Source organism: Bos javanicus, chromosome 2, assembly GCF_032452875.1.
Source record: "Bos javanicus breed banteng chromosome 2, ARS-OSU_banteng_1.0, whole genome shotgun sequence".
Classification (NCBI taxonomy): Eukaryota; Metazoa; Chordata; class Mammalia; order Artiodactyla; family Bovidae; genus Bos; species Bos javanicus.
The window spans coordinates 30,376,195-30,398,465 of record NC_083869.1 but is presented as its reverse complement, the minus strand read 5'-3'; the positions used below and the strand labels follow the sequence as shown (position 1 = coordinate 30,398,465).

The 22,271-nt window shown below is 35.0% G+C and overlaps 1 protein-coding gene across 6 annotated transcripts in view; it reads right to left on the bottom strand.

Annotated features, from left to right (window-relative positions):
• The window catches only part of LOC133259160 (sodium channel protein type 1 subunit alpha), a 315,536-nt gene that overhangs the window by 10,011 nt on the left and 283,254 nt on the right, over nt 1–22,271 (bottom strand). For 4 of the 6 annotated variants that reach the window (XM_061436306.1, XM_061436361.1, XM_061436296.1 and 1 more), the window contains 6 exons: nt 17,589–17,709; nt 16,696–16,850; nt 14,827–15,000; nt 10,669–10,791; nt 3,362–3,643; nt 1,031–1,084 (listed from right to left, as the gene is read on the bottom strand). In XM_061436306.1, coding sequence (XP_061292290.1) covers nt 1,031–1,084; nt 3,362–3,643; nt 10,669–10,791; nt 14,827–15,000; nt 16,696–16,850; nt 17,589–17,709 — 909 coding nt within the window. The remainder of the gene's footprint in view (nt 1–1,030; nt 1,085–3,361; nt 3,644–10,668; nt 10,792–14,826; nt 15,001–16,695; nt 16,851–17,588; nt 17,710–22,271) is intronic. The other 2 variants (XM_061436312.1, XM_061436351.1) reach the window with 2 other exon arrangements.

Here is a 22,271-nt window from a genome sequence, read left to right as displayed (position 1 = left end):
AACAAAGTAAAATAACTCTGGAGGATATCAGGAAGGTACTCAACACAAAACTAGAATCATTTATGGAAAATGTATATCAGGAAAGATAAAAGGGAGCTTCTTAGGTCAGTTTAAAGATTATGGGGGCAAAAGTCATCCATCATGTTTATAGGCTAAACAGATGGGACCTAAGAATGGAAAGATAAAGAGAAAATACTAAATTGTACAAAATTTGAAGAGCAGATTTGGAATGAGCATGGATTTTAATTCTTCTTGAAGTCTAAAAAAGGCTGTAGTAGGAAAAATCAAAAAAGTAGGTCTTAGGTGATAGAAACTTAAAGGAAACTGTTGATCATAGAAATGATAACAGTCTGTAAAGGCTCCAGTAAATTTATGGATCATATAAAGGGCGCTTCCCAGATGGCTCAGTGGTAAAGAATCCGCCTACAACACAGGAGACACAGATTCATTTCCTGGGTCAGGAAGATCCCCTGGAGAAGAGAAGGGAGAATCCCATGGACAGAGGAGTCTGGTGGGCTACAGTCCATAGGGTCACAAAGAGTCAGACATGACTGAAGTGACTGAGCACAGTGTATCATCACATAAAGGAATGGATTTTAAAGTGACTGTTACAGAAATCTTACACTGCCTAGACAACATCCTTTACTTGTCCAATATGGAGGGTAAACTACGGATAGCAATCATATATTTCTTCACATTTGTTTTATCATGCCAAAATTATTAATGAGTATGTAATTGATAGATTGAAAGGAAACAAAATAGAAAAATAGTCAATAGAAGGATATTTGTTAGTTGTTAAATATATGACTGTGTTACTTTCGTTGCACTTCTGTTTTGATATATCTTAGTAAGATTTCTGATAAATACTGCTATATGCGTGCATACTACTGCTATACTTGAGTCTTGAATCATACTTTTTCTTTTTAAAAAATCATTGTAAAATCATTCCATTTAGCTGCTATGCTCTGTTAAATTATTTTTAATGTCTAATCAAAATTGTGAAAAGACTTAGAATGTAAAGAATACTTACATTTCTGGAATCAACTGCTGCATACATTATATCCATCCATCCCTTAAATGTGGCCTATTAAAAAGGACATACATGTTTTATTTTGGGGTAAAAGTAATTCAGACCCAATATTTAATAAATATCCTTACTGATACATTTCTTTAAAAGGAACATTTAAAAAATATATCTCAAAACAAATTTTACATGGATTTTGGACCAACAATATCTCAGTAAGTCTCTTCATTTCTACACCATATAATGAATAGAATGGTCCTTTGATATATCCTCCTGCTTGACAACCAACTGACAAATACTTTTCAGTTCTTTAGTTAATGGAATCATGCAGTTTAAAGTGCTATCAAGATTTGGTGGAATACTTTTAGAAAGTCTTACAAATGCCAACACATTTAGTAATGTTCATAGCAGCAAAACAACTACATCTTAGACCTGATGATCATCCACTAACACCTATCTACAGGGTGATCAAAGTGACTGAAAGCTTACAATTTCTCTTGATTGTAACACTCTAAAGATCATACAGGTATCCAAAAGTCAGTTGCAGCTAACATTTTAAGAATTTTGAAGCATAACATCAGAAATAATCCTATCTTCCACTTTCTTTTCTGCAATTTTTGATGACAGTGAGTTAATTTGGGTAAGAAAAGTGAAAATAGTACAGTAGACACTTGGTATTCCAAGTGTAATAATTTATAGTAACTTGATACTTGTTCTAGAATATGAGTTTTGAACACTATGGACCTGAGAGGATTATTCCTTAGTCAGAAAGTCTATCAAAAAGCTTTTAGCATCTGTATCTTAACACATCTTTGTTTTTGTAACACTAACACTTATGAAGTGGTAGATGTCATGGGAAGAAAGTCAAGTATGGGTGCTTGCGATGGCAATGAAGAAAAAGTAAAGACTCTTAGCTAGAAAATAGAACTTATTTGTCTATCAAAGAGGAAAATTTTGAATGTGTCAATGGCTGAGGTCAATGACAGAACAAGTTCATTATATACTAGGTACAAAAGCAGTAAAAGGTGATTCAAGGAACCATTTCAATGAATTGCTAACCAACAGAGAGATGATTCTGTATATATAGCCAAGTGTAAATCAGTACTCTGGTAGCAGAATTTATTTACTGGCTTTGTGCAGCATCTTTACCCTAGCATTTTAAGGGATTGCTTGAAATTTTCAATTTTTCTTTCTCAATTTTATGGAGGAAGTGATATATATTAGTGATATTTACAAGTGTGGTTATCAGTTAAGGGTTAGGGTAAGTGCCCAAGGAAATACCATCATGTGTCTACTATAATATTCAAAGAAATCATACTTGTCCAAATATTAAAAATCTCTATTTTAATTCCATGAACATTTAGAATAAATTAGAAACATCTACAAGAGAAGTAAGAATTTCTAACAAGAAGGTAGAGAGAACTTGCAAAAGAGCCATAGTACTCTGAAAGAGATGCAGGAGGATTTTGATCAGCGCAAGCTTGTTTGCTTGCTTAATCTCCTGGTTGAACAGTTGGAAACACAACCCTGGTGAAATAAAATAGATTTCTGCCCTAAGGACTATAGAACTACAGGAACAAATTTATGCAGGTTTTTTTTTTTTTAATATGAGTTTTCAGTGGCCAAAATAGAACAGTATTTTTACAATGTTTTTCAAATACTCTGGACTCTTTTTATCCACTGCTTTGTGATGCAGCTGCGGTCAGAAGCTGCATCAAATGAAAATGTTCAAGAGGCTACCATCTTTTATATTTTTATACATTGTGAATGGTTTTTCAGTCTTAGAGACCCAGCAGTGAAAACATTAATATTTAGAGGAAAAAAAGACTTTCATAATTGTACTAAAGGCCATTTGCGATGGGATAACAGCTGCTTGTGTTTCATTTCTGTTTCTGAGTGCTATCTGGTATTATTCCATTTCACTATGAGGAGCTAATCCTAAAGCCTAAATATCATTCCCCAATCTTCAATCCAAATGATATAACTCAGTAGCAATTAATTCTCACCAATTTGTTACAATCCAGTCAGGTGTGTTTAGGGTGTGTGTTTGAGGGGAGGGGGTGATCCATCAGTGAACCAAGCTTTCAAATTGCAATAGGAAAAATATTAGCAAATTTGTTGATTTAGTCATCAATTTGTTCATATGAGAAACTGTGTCTGCATTGTTTAAATATACTGATACTTCCACCCATCTGGGCTCATAAACGTACTAATAAATCAAAATTAGAAAAAAGGATATATAAATTTTCTTCTTAGTACTACACAACAGCTGTATGTCATCACTTTGTTATTATTCTAGACAATAAACACATTTCAGAGAAAAGAGTGTTCACTTACAACTTGAAGCAAAGAGAGATACCCAAATCCTACATTATCAAAGTTTACTTTCACATTTTTCCATCGGGCAGTCTCATTTCTTTCTATTAGTATTAGGCAATCTGAATGATTATTCACTTCGCTGATGTCAAACATGTCACCAGTTGTGGTGTTAACACAGTGGTAGAATTTGCCAGCAAACAAATTTACGCCCATGATGCTGAAAATTAGCCAGAATATAAGACAAACCAGAAGTACATTCATGATGGATGGAATTGCTCCTAAAAGGGCATTCACAACCACCTAATACACAAATGGAAAAAAAGAAAAGTCAGAATTCTTGTTGGTTAAAAGAAAAAACATTATCCCCCTAGTAATATTTAGTGATTCTATTTTTTTAAAATATCAAGACTATTCTAAGATATTTAAAAGCAAAATAAAGTCTTAAAATGAAATATATTCTTTCATAAGCATACATTTAGAGAAATGAATATAGATAATATAACAAAGATAAAAAGTTTTTTAAAAGAGAGGAGAAAGTACTAAAAGTTTAAAGGGAAAACAAAAGCAGAGGAATTTGCTGCCAGATGAAGCCATAAAATTTGTTTATTAGAAAAAGAGAAGTAAGAAATCCTACCAGAGAAGATTAACTCATTAAACAAAGCAATATATTAAAGAATGAAACTAAAATATTGGGGCAAGAGTTGATTTGATTGACTGATATATTTTAATAAACTAAAAAAATTCAGGTGTATAAATATAAAAATATTATTAAATACCTAAATAATTTTGTCCTTAATTATTCATGCATCACTATGACTAATAATAATTTTGGCATAAGAAGCAAGACAATTTAGCATCATGTATTTCATTAGATCATCACATAGCTTATTTCAAGCTCCAGTCATATCAGTTGTTTCATTTACTGAGTTTAATTTGATAAACTTATTTTAAATGAAACATAGTAGAAATCAGTTTCTTAGGAAAATAAGAAAAGGAGAGATGCCATATTTGGGGTGATAGTGCCCAAATCTGATGTGATTACATCAAGTTCTGTGCTAAATAATTATCTACTTTTTTTTTTTTTTAATGGAAGCATTTTTGCCCTTTTTATCTTTATTCCTGGACCATACGTTAAAAATCTGTTTTATTTAGCAACACTGTAGGGATGACTGTCTTTGCTTCCTTCTCTATAGTTCCCTTTGGAGATACACATGAATAGCTAAGAGAGAAAGACAGGCCCTAATATGCTCCTAAGTAGCAGATGATGCCTCAGACTTGAACATTCATAGCTAAATTGAATTCTACCTGTGTACTTCTATCATTCTTGTCAACTTGATCTAAAAGAAACAACAGGCATCAAAATATCTTCTACCTGCCATTTGATACCAATGTGTTTTCAGAAAAAATTTTTTGACTGTCTGAAAACAAGAATAGATGAGGCAATTCCTTATGCTTCTGAGCTGTGTTTAAAGTCTATCAAGAACTCTAGGCCTTCTGGAATTACAATACAGTGTGATAAGTGGGCCAAAGGAAGTAAAAACCATTAATGACAAAGAAGGGAATGAGAATGAAACAATGAAGTCAGCTGAGTTATCTAGGCAGATCCAGATGATGTGAGCTATGCAAGCCTACCAAGCTGACACATGGCCCCTCACCTTATCTCATGGGGCCATCTGTATTAATACAATTGAATGAATAAGTCTTTATTTTATACTTCACTTTAAATGTGTGGATACACTTAGATTTCTTTGGATTCAAGATTTGAAAGCTGAAATCAAGTTTTTATTCCTCTCCTTTTCCAAATATTTTGCCTACCATCCAGATTAAAAAGCTGCTCCTACAAAGCACACATTAAAATAAGCTTTTATTTTAAAACCTATAACACCCAGCATAGGCCATGAGCAGAACACTGATTACCTATACCTATTTCTTGAATTCTTTTCATATCCATCTGCAGGTCTCACATTTTTCTTCAAAACCTTTCTCACTTCTCCATCTTCATGATCGCCATCTAGTTCTGACATCTGTTACTACCAATTTGTACTACTGTCTTCCAGTTCTCTTTCTTTAAATTCATGTAAGATGAATTAATTTTCTTCAACTCTCATTTAACATTATTTAATGACTTTCCACTGATTATCACGTATTTGCCTTACCTTGATGTTCAAATCACTCCTCAATCTACATGTCTAGTTTTAACTTCACTAGCTACCTAGCCTTCATGCCAATCCAACTAATGTAGTCACCATATGCTAATAACACTACCAGAGAATTGAGACACTATTTCCTCTGAAATTCCTTGTCCAATTCCTCCCCTTCTGAAACACTTTTCTTCTCACTAGCTGTATTTCAAGCAGTACTTTTGGCATGCAGCCTCACTTCCGCTCAGTTTAGCCTCCAAGATAGAGATGTTTCCTCTTTTGAATTGAAAAATCAGAATTCTAGTACTGGACAGGACTATAGAGATACTTTACTACTGCATTCTCATTTGGCAAATGAGAAAAATGAGCTAAGCCAGCTTCAGTTCAGAATGTAGACTATGAGTGGCATCCAGTGCTTCTTCCACCCCACTGCACTGATTGTCCCTGGGGTCGCTCCTCCTTATCTGCTACCCAGACTGCTCTGCACTAGAGTTAATTGCATTCCCGTAATCTTGACAGATGGTAGGCTTTTTCATTACTTCAGATAAAAAAATATATTTGTGAATTCTCCAAGGCTTTGAGTACTTTGAATATAGGACTATAAAAATGGTGACTGAATGAATGAAGTAAAGGTTAGCTTAGCATTTATTGATCAAAACAAATGTTAAATGTTATTTCTAGATATAGGAATGAGAATAAAGAACTGTACACAAAAGATGTGGGGTTAGCTAATAAGTCTGAGGGGTTTCCTTTGAAACTGGGGATTAGATTTGCATTCAAATTAACTCTATGTAATACAGGACACAAGCAAGTGCTCTGCAGTAGCATGTTTCAAGATACATTTACAATGTTTGCATACATTTGGTACAGAGAAAAGGTTTATTTTTATAAGATAAAAGGACTTACTCTACAGAGATCCATCTATTCTTAAAATTTCATTAAATTAGACAATAAAGGATGTGAGAAAGGACTCACATCCCAAGAGCCCCAAGCCCTCTCTTGGTTCAGCACAGAGAGAGGTGTGTTAACTCCTTTCTGGCTCCAGGGAACTGCAGTAATTCGTTTCCAGGTGGTGAAGGCACTAGGCAGAACTGGACTAATCAACTGGAAAGAATAGACTGAGGTTTCAGGCTGCATCAAAGAGGTGTAGAAGAAAGGAACTATCTTAATGAATTAACACCAGAGGTGCTTCTCCTCACAACCATTTTGCACAGCATCATCCTATAGAATTTCTGTATTTTAGCACAACTCACTGTTATAGAAACTGTCTCTGGTTCGTTATCTCCTTTTTAAGTAAATCAACACAAAGCGAGAAATTGACAGTTAAAAATGCAAATTAATGTTGGGAATTTTGATACATGCAGAAATGTCCTCTTGCCTAAATAAATTGTCTTTGAACTTCAAATCAATACTACTCGTGGATTCTACTGCTTCTTTAATCAAAATACTGAAAAGACTGTGAATAAAAATCAAAAGTAGGCAAAGTAGAAGTCACCCCTTTTAAAGTATGAAGAAAAGTATAAAATCTTTTAAAAACCTAATGTCTTCATTTGTGTTGTGGGATTTACTTAAGGTAATTATTATTGAGAGATAAGATATATCAATTATCCAAACAAAAATTCTAACTTTTTCTCTCCCTCAGAAATAACTATCATCCTTGCACATTATCCCAAACTTTAAGAATCAACAAAATGTGGGGCTTCCCAGGTAGCTCACTGGTTAAGAACCTGCCTGCTAATGCAGGAGAAACAGGAGATGTGGGTTTGATCCCTGGGTGGGGAAGATTCCCTGGAAGAGGAAATACACCAGTATTCTTGCCTGGGAAATCCCATGGGCAGAGGAGACTAGTGAGCTACAGTCCACGGGCTCGCAAACAGCCAGACACCACTGAGCACAGCACAGCGGTAGCAGATGCATTTTTATCTAGGCGTTCACTGTGCTGTCTTCTCAGACACTAAGAGGTTAGCTGGGAGTGATGTATTCTATGAAGTCAGTCTATGCATTAAATACTACCTTAATACACATGATATTTTATTTCTAGGTGGGTGTTCTTGTCTGTATAATTCAAATAAGTAGATCGTTTCAAATTTACGTTTCCTATTTAAAACACAAATCACATTTGCTCAGTCAACTCTAGTTTAATATGTTTTTGTTTTTTTGCATTTGGAAAATAATCCCTATAAACTTACACTTAATAAAACATGAGAATGATCATACAATCAATTCCAGTCTATGAAACCTGGGATTTTTACACTCCAGCATCTGCTCACACAGATCAACAAGGCAAGAAGCCACTGTTGGTAACTTGATATTAATTTTCAGGACTCAGACCAATGTAGAAAATAGCAAGGTCCTTTTAAATGACCCAAAGAGCATCATTCAACTTGACAAGTTAAAAATTTTATTCAACCATTCTGAACCAGGGTCCCCCCCCATCACCAATCAGATAAATAATCTCCCCATAAATGGAACTCGATATACACACATCTAATCAGATTCAGTGAAACTTAATAAGGATATCAACAGCTGGGCTTCAAATCCACAGAGGGTAAATTCACAAAAGGTATTTTTCTCAAAAGAAAAGTTAAGGCAATTGAAAATAGGGGATTAGAATGTAAATATTGTATTTTTTTACTGTGGTACAATGGTACCCCTCCCAACCCCTCCCTCATCCCACTACACAAAGTCACAGTGAAAGGATGAAAGGAAGCAAAAGGGGTAATACAGTACCCATAATAAAGGGCTGAGGGGCGGAACCAGCGCTCCACCCCATCCAAGTTGGAGCAAGATTATCCTATACAAAATAGAAATATATAGTTTGTTATTAGTTAGAAATCTGATATGACAGAACAATTGGTGTTACTTTTTGTATATGATGCTCTCTGTCTGTTTCCCTATCAATCAAGACTTGAGTTCTTTTGAAAAAAAAGAAGATATTTAAGATTTCCTAGATAAGGAAATTGAAAATACAAAATGTATTTTACTCAAGTTATTCATGACATCAATTCACTCAGTTCAATTTTACAAGTTGAAAAATTTGGACTGGAAATTTGAAATACAATAAATGTTTCAAAGCTGTCAGCCAGAAATGTGCATAAAACATGCAAAACATAAAGGGCAAAGTGATGATAATTTATTTCTCACTTTCTAACTTCTTATCAAGCACTATACAACATGCTTTACTTGGTAATATTGCATTAAAGCACATGCTTTGAAAAAGCGAGAAAACAACGAAAATAAAATGAGTCTGATTTACGCTTTGACATAGCCATTGTGATTTTATGCTACTAGGGAAAAGAATAAAATGAGAGTTTCTGAATATATTCAAAGCTCACTTCTAAATTATAATCATCATTATTATTTCCATCCTTACCAGTATATATGTTTATATTTTTAACAAAGTCAAAAATTCCAAACACCAGAAACAAACACACACAAATAGAATCAATAATCAGGTTACTTTGTCTTTACAATGCCAAATACATGTTGAAACCATCAGCCATTTTAGGGTTGTATACATGCTGTTATTATGAGGCAAGAACTATATATTCATAAATGTGATAATTTAAATGATGAGTTCATCTCCTATCAGTATCTATAATGAGTTTGTGTTTTTCAAATTTCAAGTTTCAAAAACTGGCCTCCCCTACAGCATAAAAAACATTATTGATCAAAATTATAGAGAAGGTCCTTTCTATAAAAATTAAAGGCCCACAGGGCCAGTATTGTTTCAGAAGTAAGGTGTTAAATATGAAAATGTCTGGCCTTTGGATTCATGGATTTAATCAACTTATAAAAGGTCAAACCTGAAATAATTATAAGAGCCTCAAATCTTTAGAACTGTACAGATTTCAGAAAACTTTTCAAATGTGCATGCATGCTAAGTGGCTTCAGTCATACTCAAATCTTTGCGACCCTATGGACTTGTAGCCCATCAGGCTCATCTGTCCGTGGGGATTCTCCAGGCAAGAATAGTGGATGGGTCGCCACTCCCTTCTCCAGGGGGTCTTCCCAACCCAGGGATCGAACCCAGGTCTTAAGTCTCCTGCATTGGCAGTTGAGTTCTTTACCAGGAGCACCACCTGGGAAGCCCCTTTTCAAATGTGCTGCTGCTGCTGCTGCTAAGTCGCTTCAGTCGTGTCCGACTCTGTGCGACCCCATAGACAGTAGCCCACCAGGATCCCTCGTCCCTGGGAGTCTCAAATGTGACTTCCAATCAAATGTTTTTAAAAAACAAAAAAATCCTTTCAAGTAGAATATATATAAATGATATTTTTCTCTATTTTAAGTGGAAAATAAACTATTTTCACATATCCTGAAGAGAATTTCAGTAACATTTTAGTAAAAATGTGAGGATCTCATAAGACTGGTGGCTCAGATGGCAAAGAGTCTACCTGCAATGCGGACCTGGGTTCTATCCCTGGGTTCAGAAGATCCCCTGGAGAAGGGAATGGCAACCCACTCCTGTATTCTTGCCTGAAGAATCCCATGGGCAGAGGAGTCTCGTAGGCTGCAGTCCATAAGGTCACACAGATTTGGACATGACTAAAGCAACTTAGCACTTATATATAATCTTAAAGTTGATATTACTGTTTATATAAATTAAGATTAATACAGTTACAGGTTGAGGTTATATTAATATAACTTTTTGAAAACTTTGAAATTCAGTTAACTTTTAATATCTACCCTTGAACATTTAAATAAGGCTAACTTTGGCATTGTACAGACAAAATTTTGACAACTTAAATTTTTTTCTTTTATATTTAGGCATGATTCATATTATTTTCAGTAAAACTCATTAAACACAGTTTAGACCCTCACAAATGAGAACCACATGATGTAGGATTTATTTTAGTTGATTATTATCATCATCATCACGACACATAGTACTTTAATATTGCATCTGCTTTTTTGTGTACAGGTTTGCAAGGAAACTCCCAAAATGGATTAAGAAATAAAGTCATTTTGATAAATGAGCACAGCAGATAAATGATATTATATCATTTCAAAGGAGGCCTAAGTTCTCTTGCATATCACCTAGAAGTAAATATGCAACAGATAAAAAGATAAAGTAGCAATTTTGCAAGGATTTGCCATTCCTTTTGCATGCATGAGTTTTCCTTTTTTAAAATTTAGTTTAATTTTGGCTATATACAATACTTCATGTTCTTTCATGGTTCTTACCCTCATCCCTTCAAATCGTGATAAGGCTCTTAGAGGTCTCAGAGCTCTTAGTGTCCTGAGAGATTTGATGGCACCAAGTTCTGAGTAACCCAAGGCATTTGCTGTTAAACTGACCAATGAAACCTGAAAGCATACAAAAATAAATGAATAAAGATAGAATTATTGCCATTCAATATGTAGTATTATATAACACAATTATAATTTATTACAATTTTATTTTATTGAAGTATGGTGGCTCAGATGGCAAAGAATCTACCTGTAATGAAGGAGACCTGGGTTCTAGCCCTGGGTTGGGAAGATCCCCTGGAGACTGGAATAGCTACCCACTCCAGTATTGCCTGGAGAATTCCGTGGACAGAGGAGCCTGGCAGGCTACAGTCCATGATTACAGAGTCAGAAAAGAGTGAGTGACTAACACTTCCACACATAGTTGAATTGAAATGTTGTAACAATTAACAGTTTTTATTTATAATTATTCAGAAGATAAATGCTTACATGTTTTTAGTAAACCACTTAAAATTTTAAGGAAATATTTTTAGTTTGATACAAAGAAAGTAGCTTTCATGATGTTATTTAAAGCTAGTTAAATAAAAAACAATAAATGTCATGTGATTTATTAATCCCTCAAGTAGTTAGAAAACCTAAATAAAAACTGATTTTCAAAAGGAAGAAAGCCAGGTACAAGAAAATGTCATTGATCATCCTTCCTTTATTAAGTTGCTGCTGAATTTAGAGATTTGCCAATGGCTAGTAATAAAATGTAAAAACTGCGATGGTATCAGAAAAGGTAAGCAATCGCTCAGTCGTGTCTGACTCTTTACAATCCCATGGATTGTAGTCTACCAGGCTTCTCTGTCCATGGGATTTTCCAGGCAAGAGTACTGGAGTGGGTTGCCATTTCCTTCTCCAGGGGATCTTCCTGACCCAGGGATTGAACCCAGGTCTTCTGCATTACAGGTAGATGCTTACCCTCTGAGCCACCAGGGAAGCCCAGTAATAAAATGTAAAAACTTAGATTGTATCAGAAAAGGCAAGCAATCTCTATCCTGTGTTGGTTGGTATTTTCAATTAATGATAATTGATACCCTCAGAAATTAATGCACTAAGTCACATTGTTTTGAGGTTGATTTTTTGACATTGATTTTTTTGGTGTCTTGCTAATACTTTGTGTTTTCACTTGCCTGAAGTTTATTTCTATATAAATAATGTAACTTAAAAGTAATTTAATCATGAAATTTACTCAAATTTTTAATACTAATTTAGAGCCTCCTGTCATGGTACTTGACCCCAAATGGCTAGTCAATATTTATTAAATAAACTAAATTTCAGTTGCCTGAAATATACAATAACTAAGAAATAAAATTTTAGGTGTCTAAGTCTTTAAACAAAGACCAAAACTCTGTATCCAAATAGAATTTCTTTGGTTTGAGAATAGAATATTGGATCGTTTCAAATAAACTAAACACTATTTTTGTAAAATTATCTATATTTTAGTGTATTAAGTTGGCACTTTTTACTTTACTTGAAATGTGGTATAATTCCTTTTGTCTTTTTTTTAGAGTGATACACTGATCCTTAATAAATAATTAAAATAGAACCTTGAAAAATGAAAGTATTATTGTTGCAAAACTACAAAATTCTCTATAGAATTATTTTCCTAAACTATTTTGGAAATGGCTATTAAAAACCAACTTACAATAACAAAATCATTATTCTTCCACTAAAAAGTTCAGACATGTAATAAGTATAATAAAGAAAAATAAAGCTTAGAAATTTTCAAAAAGTTTAAATTACATTTAGATTTAAAGCCTAATTTGAAAGTTTTTGAAGAGTTCAAATATGAAATAACTTCTAGTGTTTGAAATATCAATAGCAGAAACTTTTTTCTCTTTGTGAAATGCTGAAGCAATTATTCATTTGAGGTTTCTTTTTTTAATTGAAGTATAGTTGATTTCAGTATTCTATTAGTTTCAAGTTTACAACATAGTAGCTCAAAATCTTTATAGATTATATTCCATTTAAAGTTATTATAAGTATAGGCTACATCCCTGTGCTATACAATATATCCTTGTGAGTGACTTACTTTATACATAGTGGTTTGTACTCTTTATCCTCTACCCCATCTCACCCCTCCCCCATTCTCTCTCCTCTCTGGTAACCACTAATTTGTTCTCTACAGCTGTGACATCTGTTTCTATTTTGTTATATTCACTAGTTTGCTTTATTTTGTAGATTTCACATTTAAGTGATAACATACAGCACTTGTCTAACTTATTTCACTAAGCATAATAAATTCCAGGTCTATTCACATTGTTACATATAGCAAAAATCTCATTCTTTTTTATGGCTGAGTACTATACTATTTGGGAGAAGGCAATGGCACCCCACTCCAGTACTCTTGCCTGGCAAATCCCATGGACGGAGGAGCCTGGTGGGCTGCAGTCCATGGGGTCGCTAGGAGTCGGACACGACTGAACGACTTCACTTTGACTTTTCACTTTCATGCATTGGAGAAGGAAATGGCAACCCACTCCAGTGTTCTTGCCTGGAGAATCCCAGGGACGGGGGAGCCTGGTGGGCTGCCGTCTATGGGGTCGCACAGAGTTGGACACGACTGAAGCGACTTAGCAGTAGCAGTATTCTATTTAGCCGTATTATAAACCTTCTTTATCAATTCATCTCTTGATGGATACTTAAGCTGCCTCCACATCTTGGTGATTGCAAATAATACTGCTATGAACATTGGGGTGCACATACCTTTTTAAATTAATGTTTTCATTTTCTCCAGATCTATACCCAGGAGTGGAATTGCTGGGTCATATGGTAGTTCTGTTTTTAGTTTTTTGCAGAACCTCCATTCTGTTTGCTACAGTGACTGCACCAATTTACATTTCCACCAACAGTGTAAAGTTGTTCCCTTTTCTCCACATTTTTTATTTGTGGCCCTTTTGATGATAGCCTGACAGGTGTGAGGTCATATCTCGTTGTGGTTTGGATCTTCATTTCCCTGATGATTAGTGATACTGAGCATCTTTTCATGTTCCTATTGCCCATATGGATTTCCTCTTCGGAAAAATGTCCATTCACTTCTTCTGCCCATTTTCTAATTGGGATGTTTGCTTTTTGATGTTGAGTTGTATGAGCTATTTATGTATGTAGAATATGAGCGACTTATCACTCTTTTGAGGTTTTTTCCCCTAATTTACTCATTTCATAGTAACATTAAGCTTTTCAAATAGCTCTGGATTTGCCTCTGTTCAACAGAATTAAAGAGATATTGCATGGCTCTTAGTTCTACAAATACTTTCCATAAGAAAATTGAGTAGTTCTGCTGGATTATCATTTTAGGAGAATAAAATGCCTATGAAGTTTGTGGTATTTTGAAAATACATTCTTAAAGCTGAAAATATGCCAAACATAAAGCATGATGTTTGCCTTTAACAAATCTCAAAGACAGCTACTTGCTTTGGGCTGATGAAGTATTAATTGTTGAATACACCAACTCTGTGAAGGGCTGTTGGTATATTATGGGCTTGCCGTAAATCTAGTTATATTCTAGAGTAAGTCCCATCACTGCATGAAGTAGAGTTTTTGCACTATTCCCCATACATCTTACTTTCTATAATTTAGTTACAAGCTATATAATCTACTCTTTAAAAATATCCTTTATGAAAATCAAAAAGAATTTTAAAAAAATTGACGGTAGCTTCCACCATTATCACTGGCTTGTTTGTGTACTGAGTGCCTCTAACTCTTATGTACTAATATGATCACTTTATAGTGTCAGGAGCCAAGTAACTTAGTGGCACACAAAATCAATGGTGGGGCTGGGATTCAAACTCAACTCTGTTTGAATCATAATATTAATAAAAGTAACTTAAACATCATATCCTATTTCACCATTCTCTCTACAAACTTCTGATGTTTTTCCCCCAGCTTTTTATCTTAGATAACCACCATAAATCCCATCCTCCCAATGTACTAAATTAGCTTATTTATTACAAAAACTACACTATTATTCAGTGAATTAGTTTAGTGTCTATTAAGTAGCATATCCTGTCAACATAACAGAGTGATCAAAGATTCAGTGTTTTGGAATTAGTTTATAAATAAGACAAATTACCTTGAATGAAAGACAAAAACATGGGGGATACTTACATCAACAATTAAGAAGTCTAGCCAACACCAGGCATTGGTGAAATATGTTTGATAGCCATATGCCACCCATTTTAGAAGCATTTCCAGAATGAAAATGTAAGTGAAAACCTTGTCAGCATATTCCAACATTGTTTTGATTGTCTTTCGCTGGTCAATATATATATCCTCAAATGCCTATAAAGAAAAGTTACGCATTTTAGTTTTCTGAAACTTTTATGCTACAGCTATTATAGGCTATTTTCCCTGATTACATAGTTTTTCCTGATTTTCATATACATAAAATGACATTTCATTGGAATAGGAGGGTAGAGGAAAAGTAGCTATTGATGTTTTTTTTATTCTTTCTTTCAAAGATCTTTTAATGAATAAGGAGACAAGTTATGCTCTCTATTGATCTAACTAAAAGGAAGAAATAAAAGCCTAAGTCTAAGGAATTAAAGTGACTTGTTCAGGAAATAGTTCTTGATGTCACGTCTTGATGCTGGTATCCCAACTTGAAGTTATTTATTCTCTTTGTTTCATATCTTTTGCCTCCTCCTGTTAGCCTCTTTATTTTTTCCACAGAAAGGAGGTTGAAGAAATAAAAAGGCTTATATTTTTCATAAAGCAGAAATTATAATTGATCAATACATCACCTAATTTTACTATACAGTTGAGTTCATTTGTCCCCTTCGTTTTGTTGACAGTTTATGTTTATCAGCAAAGATATGGTGTAACAAAGATGGTAGGATGAAATTCCTTCTCATTTAGACTATAATATGTGTTCTTCTTCTAATATGAACCTCAATGATACTTTATATCTAAGTCTATATTCATTTAAATGGTGAAAAAAACTATTTCCTATCTAAAGTAGCATGTAGATAAAATTTATTTCATCAGAGAAATATGCAGAAAAATATAGGCCTGTGCTAGAATTATACATTTTTAAGTTAAATAAACCTAAGTTATTGTGTTTCAGTTAAGTACTGTATCATCTTTCCATCTCTGTCTGTCTGTTTACATCTATTTTATGGCTTAAGTAGTCTATTTGTGTTAGCATTTTCTTAAAGTGCTGTCTATGTGCTATACTTTACATTTTTGTACATGATTTTTATATAAATAGAAATTGATTCTGATGAAATGAACACCTTTATATAGAGAGAAACCAATGCTTAAATGATTACTTAGGCACACTGCCCAGTATTTATTGTTACCAATATTCACTGGTTTTGGAGTAACAAGAGAACACTGGATGCATTTCAAAAGGGACAGAGAAGTGGTCCCTAAGGACTTATCAACTGTCCATAAGGAGTTAATAATAATATAACTCATAAACAAAATTCATCAGACCATAGAAATTATATTAATATATATACCAACCACAGGACTTTCTTTAACTACTCTGTATTATCATGCTTACTTTGTTGTTAAAACATGAGTAATTAAATACTCATGTCCTTTGGTTATCATGAATAAATTAGAGGGACAAATTTTCCGGGTTACTTAATAATAAATGAAAATTAATAACTAGTTAATTAGAAATGTGTGTGTACATAATAAAATAAATGCAGAGCTGCATAGTTATACATTGTCTATAGTCTGGAAGATATGAAGTGGTGTTACTAAAAGTGCCCTGGAGATAGGTAGAAAGATATGAGTGGATGGGTGGGTGGATGGATGGACATAGTGATGTACGCATGTTTAAGGAAGAAGTCATAAATAGAGATAACAGTTCTGGGGTTATCAAACAGAGATTAACAGCTGATTCCATGGAAATGGAAATAGCTCCATTGGATAGTAAAAGAATGAAACAGAAAGGATTAATAAGTCATCAGTATTAGGTGATTCTAAAACTTAGGATTATGGCACTTTTGCTTAATATTCACTCACCAGTGCACCACTACTAAGGAGAATCATGAAAACTATGAAGGTCTCAAACCAGTTATGTTCAACTATTCGGAAACACGTTCTTCTCAGATTCCACCACTGTTTTCCTCTCCCTTCTTCCACACTGATTTGACAACATTTGAATCTTTGCACACAGCCTGCAAATATAATGTTCAAACAGGAGCAGATAAATAACTTCTCCTGCTTCAGTGATACCCTTTGGCATGTTCTAGATTCATTTTCTCATGACTATTGCCATCTCCATCTTGCTGGGCTAACTGTAAGCCTAGGGTAGTAGGAACACGTGCATTAGCAATGTGAAATTGTGAAAACTATTCAGCCCCTTATTTCCATGGGAAATACTAATCATGGAGAAAACAAAGCAGTAAATATGGATTTATTGTCCATACTGCACCAGACTCAACTAGGTACTGTGCAGGGATCAGGAATAGGGCAGTGCTTATTTCCTGTTCCCCCCAAGTATTGGAAACTGCTGTTTTTATGGAAAAAAAATATGCTTGCAATTCATTTGATAATAATATAAAAATTATTTTTAAAGCAAATGTTGTGTATGAGAATTTTGACTAATGTTTAAGATGCTGACTTCCTGCAAAATCACCATTTTATCTGAAAAATTATAAATTAGTCATTCATTCTGACTACATTAAATGATCTTTTCTCCATGTTCATGGTGCCTTACACATGGTAGGTATAACCAAAATATAATGAGAGATTTTACATATGTTAGCTTATTAGAAGTAATTAAAATAGATTGACTACAATGTACTACTCTATTCTGAGTTGTCCATTTTGGATGATCAACAGCTTTAAAAAAAGAAAATAAAAAACAACTGCACTCTATAAATGTAAGGTTAACACGAAGGTCATTTTTTTACCTTCAGTGAAACAGGCTTCAGGTTCAAGGGTTTCCTCGGGTTCCACCACAGGCTGTTCCTCGGCAGGTGCTCCAATGTCTACAGTGCTACCTTCAGATGAACTACTGCTTTCATTAAGCTTCTGACCGTGAGATGGACATAAAAAGTAAGTCACTTTAATTTGGTCACTAAGAAATAGTCTAGCAAGAATACTATGAACTGATTTTAGATTCCCCTTGAAACAAAGAGATTTTTAAGATTAGAGCAAAAGAGTGATTGAATAAGAGGAGGAAATAAGAAAATAATCTATGGTAATAAGAGTATATAAGGTATATTAAGATTCTTATATATAAGATATATAAGATTATATACGGTATATATATTAAGGTATAAGAAAATAATCATTCACCATAATCTGCAGAGTATGAAATCAGACTGCTATATTTTGAAGTTACAAATGGCTATTGAAAATATGTACTAAGCAAACTGTCTTATGAATTAGAAAAGAGCCAAAAGGAAGGTTGAGGGAGGAGGAGTTCGTATAATTGCTATTGTTTTAGAGATGATAAAACTAAGGCTTAGACAGGTTAAGTAACTTGTCTAATGTCATATAACCAGTAAATGAGAAAACCAAGATTTGAATTATTCCTGAGCCCAGTGTCCATGCCCTGCCTTCTGTGCAACTACACTGTTTCTGAAATAAGATAAACAGTATATTCACATGCTTATAATTCTATCCATTTAAAGGTGAAAATAATCCATAGGAAAAATCCCAAGGTGAGTCTAACAGTTGAAGAGAATCTACAATTCAATCTTGAAGTGACACAAAAACAAAAACATCTATCCATAATGTAAACCAATAATGGAATTTTACAATGATATAGATAGTCAGTATCTTCATGGAAATAATTTCATCAGATGCAAAAAAACTAACCTTTGGGTAGTTGTAGACATGAGTTCCCATTTAATCTTTGTTTATAGTAATTCTTCCAAATGAATTATACACTTGTTAGAAAGCAAATGGCATAATAGTAACTTAAGTACAAGCAATAATAAAATATTTTGGTATAATACTACTTTAACTCAGAGAAATTTTTTACAAGTACTACTTGAAAAGTCTTTAAAATTTTGAGGCAAATCCTGTTCTTGCTTATCATAGTTCTTCACACATAGTGCCAAATATCAGACTCCATAACAAACTTTGTATCCATTAGTAAATATCATTATTGGTCACCCAGACTTCAGTTTTTTAATTAGCAACTGTGAGTACTAAGATGAAAAGATGTGAACCTAATAATATAAAATCAATTTATGTCTCTTGATTGCCGCACTAAATATCCTCCTCTGCTGTGTTCTGCCTGTGTTGTTGTTCAGTCACTCAGTCATGTCTGACTCTCTGTGACCCCATGGACTGCAGCATGCCAGGCTTCCCTGTCCATCACCAACTCCCGGAGCTTGCTCAAACCATAGAGCTGGTGATGCCATCCAACCATCTCATCCTCTGTCGTCCCCTTCTCCTCCTGCCCTCAACCTTTCCCAGCATCAGGGTCTTTTCCAATGAGTCAGTTCTTAGCATCAGGTGACCAAAGTATAGGAGCTTCAGCTTCAGCATCAGTCTTTCCAATGAATATTCAGGGTTGATTTCCTTTAGGATTGACTGGTTTGATCTCCTTGCAGTTCAAGGGACTCTCAAAGAGTCTTCTTCAGCACCAAATTAAAAAAGCATCAATTCTTCAGAGCTCAGACTTCTTTATGGTCCAACTTTCACATTCATACATGACTACTAGAAAAACCATAGCTTTGACTATATAGACCTTTGTTGGGAAAGTGATGTCTCTGCTTTTTAATATTCTGTGTCTTGCCTAGATGATGATAAAATAAATCGATACTTTTTTTCTTAGTGTATAGTTACTCCAGGTCTTACTGGGTCATACTTTCTTCAGATGAGAGCTATTGCCAGTATATTCATCTTTATTCTCAAGATGGGCAAAATAAAGGACAGAATGGTATGGACATAATAGAGGCAGAAGATATTAAGAAGAGGTGGCAAGAAGACACAGAAGAAATGTACAAAAAAAGGTCTTAATGATCCAGATAATCACAATCATATGATCATTCCCCTCGAGCCAGACGTCCTGGAGTGTGAAGTTAAGTGGGCCTGAGGAAGCATCATGATGAATAAAGCTAGTGGAGGTGATGGAATTCCAGCTGAGCTATTTTAAAAATCTAAAAGATGATGCTTTCCAAATTTGGAAAACTTAGTAGTGGCCACAGAACTGGAAAAGGTCAGTTTTCATTCTAATCCCAAAGAAGGGCAATGCTAAAGAGTGTTCAAACTACCATACAATTGTGCTCATCTCACATGCTCACAAAGTAATGCTCAAAATTCTTCAAGCTAGGATTTAACAATACACGAACCAAAAACTTTCAGATGTACGAGCTGAATTTAGGAAAGGCAGAGGAACCAGAGATCAAATTGCCAACATTTGTTAGATCATAGAAAAGCAAGGGAATTCCAGAAAAAACATCTGCTTCACTGACTATGCTAAAGCCTTTAACTATGTGAATCACAACAAACTGTGGGAAATTCTTCAAGAGATAGGAATACCAGACCACCTTACCTTCCTCCTGAGAAACCTGTATGCAGGTCAAGAAGCAACACTGAGAACAGGACATGGAACAATTGACTGGTTCCAAATTGGAAAAGGAGTATATCAAGGCTGAATATTGTCACCCTGCTTATTTAACTTCTATGCAGAATACATCATGCAAAATGCTGGGCTGAATGAAGCACAAGCTGGAATCAAGCTTGCTAGAAGTATCAATAATCTCAGATATGCAGATTACACCACCCTTATAGCAAAAAGCAAAGAGGAACTAAAGAGCCTTTTGATGAAGGTAAAAGGGAAGAGTGAAAAAGTTGGCTTAAAATTCAGCATTCAGAAAACTAAGATAATGGCATCTGGTCCCCCATCAATTCATGGCAAATAGATGGGGAAACAATGGAAACTGTGACAGACTTGCCGGGAGCCGGCAAGAGACATTCCGCTCGTGACAAAGGTCATGAGGAAGGAGGCTCGGCATACGCAAAGGTGGGATCGAACCTCGGGAGTCTCCCCGGATACTCTCGAGCATCTTCCCCCAAAAAACCAGAGTCTGGCTACTTTATTGCTTTGTGCTCTCACCTCTGACTTTACTGGGGGCTGTCCCCCACCACCATCTTGCTCTGTCTGTCAAAGAGTTAACTTACAGCTCCAATTAATAAAGTTCCTGGGCAATTAGGAGTGTTTAAATCCAAACCCCTCAGATGGCTCTCTAACTCGCCTGACAAGTTTACCCGGACTCCTACAGCTATGCATACGATTGTTTACAGTCTCCCAGCCTCGAGAGGCACAGGAAGCTTAAGATATTCAAATAGCTTAGAGCCTCTCAGAGAGTTAGAAACTGTCAGAATAAAACTAGTAAAAGATTTCATCGATGAGCCAATGCTTGCTGCCAAGTTTTCACATCCCCTGAATTGTATCCTTGAATATGTATTAATCAATAGTTGGTATGTAGAAAAAATAAGTAGTGGCCTTGGTGTTAGTAACTTTAGACCCTTAAGGTAATAAATTCTTTCCTTTGTTGTAAACCCATTACACATCCGCCCTATAGGAATGCAATTTTATCTTCGGAAGATGGCGCCAAACCTTAAAATAATTACTCTTAGAGAAAATAAGTCTTTGTTGATAAGTCCTTGTCAAGAGTCATAAAATGTTAATAGGCCTTCTGGCCAGAAGATGATGTAAATCACCTAAACCATTTGTATATGATAAATTTGCAGGAAAGAAACCCCGGTTTTTGATAAGGATCAAAAACTGCTGACTTTGCATCTCCTATTATCCTCTATGTGTAACTTAGGATATAAAAGCCCCTGTTGAAAATAAAGCTACGGGCCTTGCTCACCAACGCTTGGTCTCCCCATGTCATTCTTTGCTTTAACTTCTGGCTGAAGTCTCCATCTGGAGCGTGGAGGTCCTCTGCAACCATTTATTTGCCTGGGCTTCTAAGACCCACTTGAGAAGGTGTCTAAGGTGGGGCACCTTCCGCTATTCGAGAGGGGGCCTGAGGCCTCCGTCAACCTGGTGTCACGGGTTATATTGATTTTCCGCATAAACCAAGCTACTCAGCCTCTTTTCTCCACTGAATTTTCCTACTGAGCTATCCTCATTCTATTACTCTTTATATCTCTAATTACCATTTGAATAGGTCGCCGACTCCGTCTCCCCTTCGAATACCCTGGATCAGCCAGGGCTGGACCTCGGCAGACTTTATTTTCTTGGGCTCCAAGAAAAATCACTGCAGACAGTGACTGCAGCCATGAAATTAAAAGACACTTGCTCCTTGGAAGAAAATCTATTGCAAATCTAGGAAGTACATTAAAAAGCAGAGACATCACTTTGCAGACAAATGTCTGTCTAGTAAAAGCTATGGTTTTTCCAGTAGTCATGTACAAAGGTGAGAACTGAACCATAAAGAAGGCTGAGCACTGAAGGATTGATGCTTTTGAACTGTGCTGTTGGAGAAGACTCTTGAGAGTCCTTTGGACAGCAAGGAGATCAAACTAGTTAATCCTAAAAAAAATTAACCCTGAATATTCATTTGAAGGACTGATGCTGAAGCTTCAATACTCTGACCACCTGATGCAAAGTGCTGATTGATTGG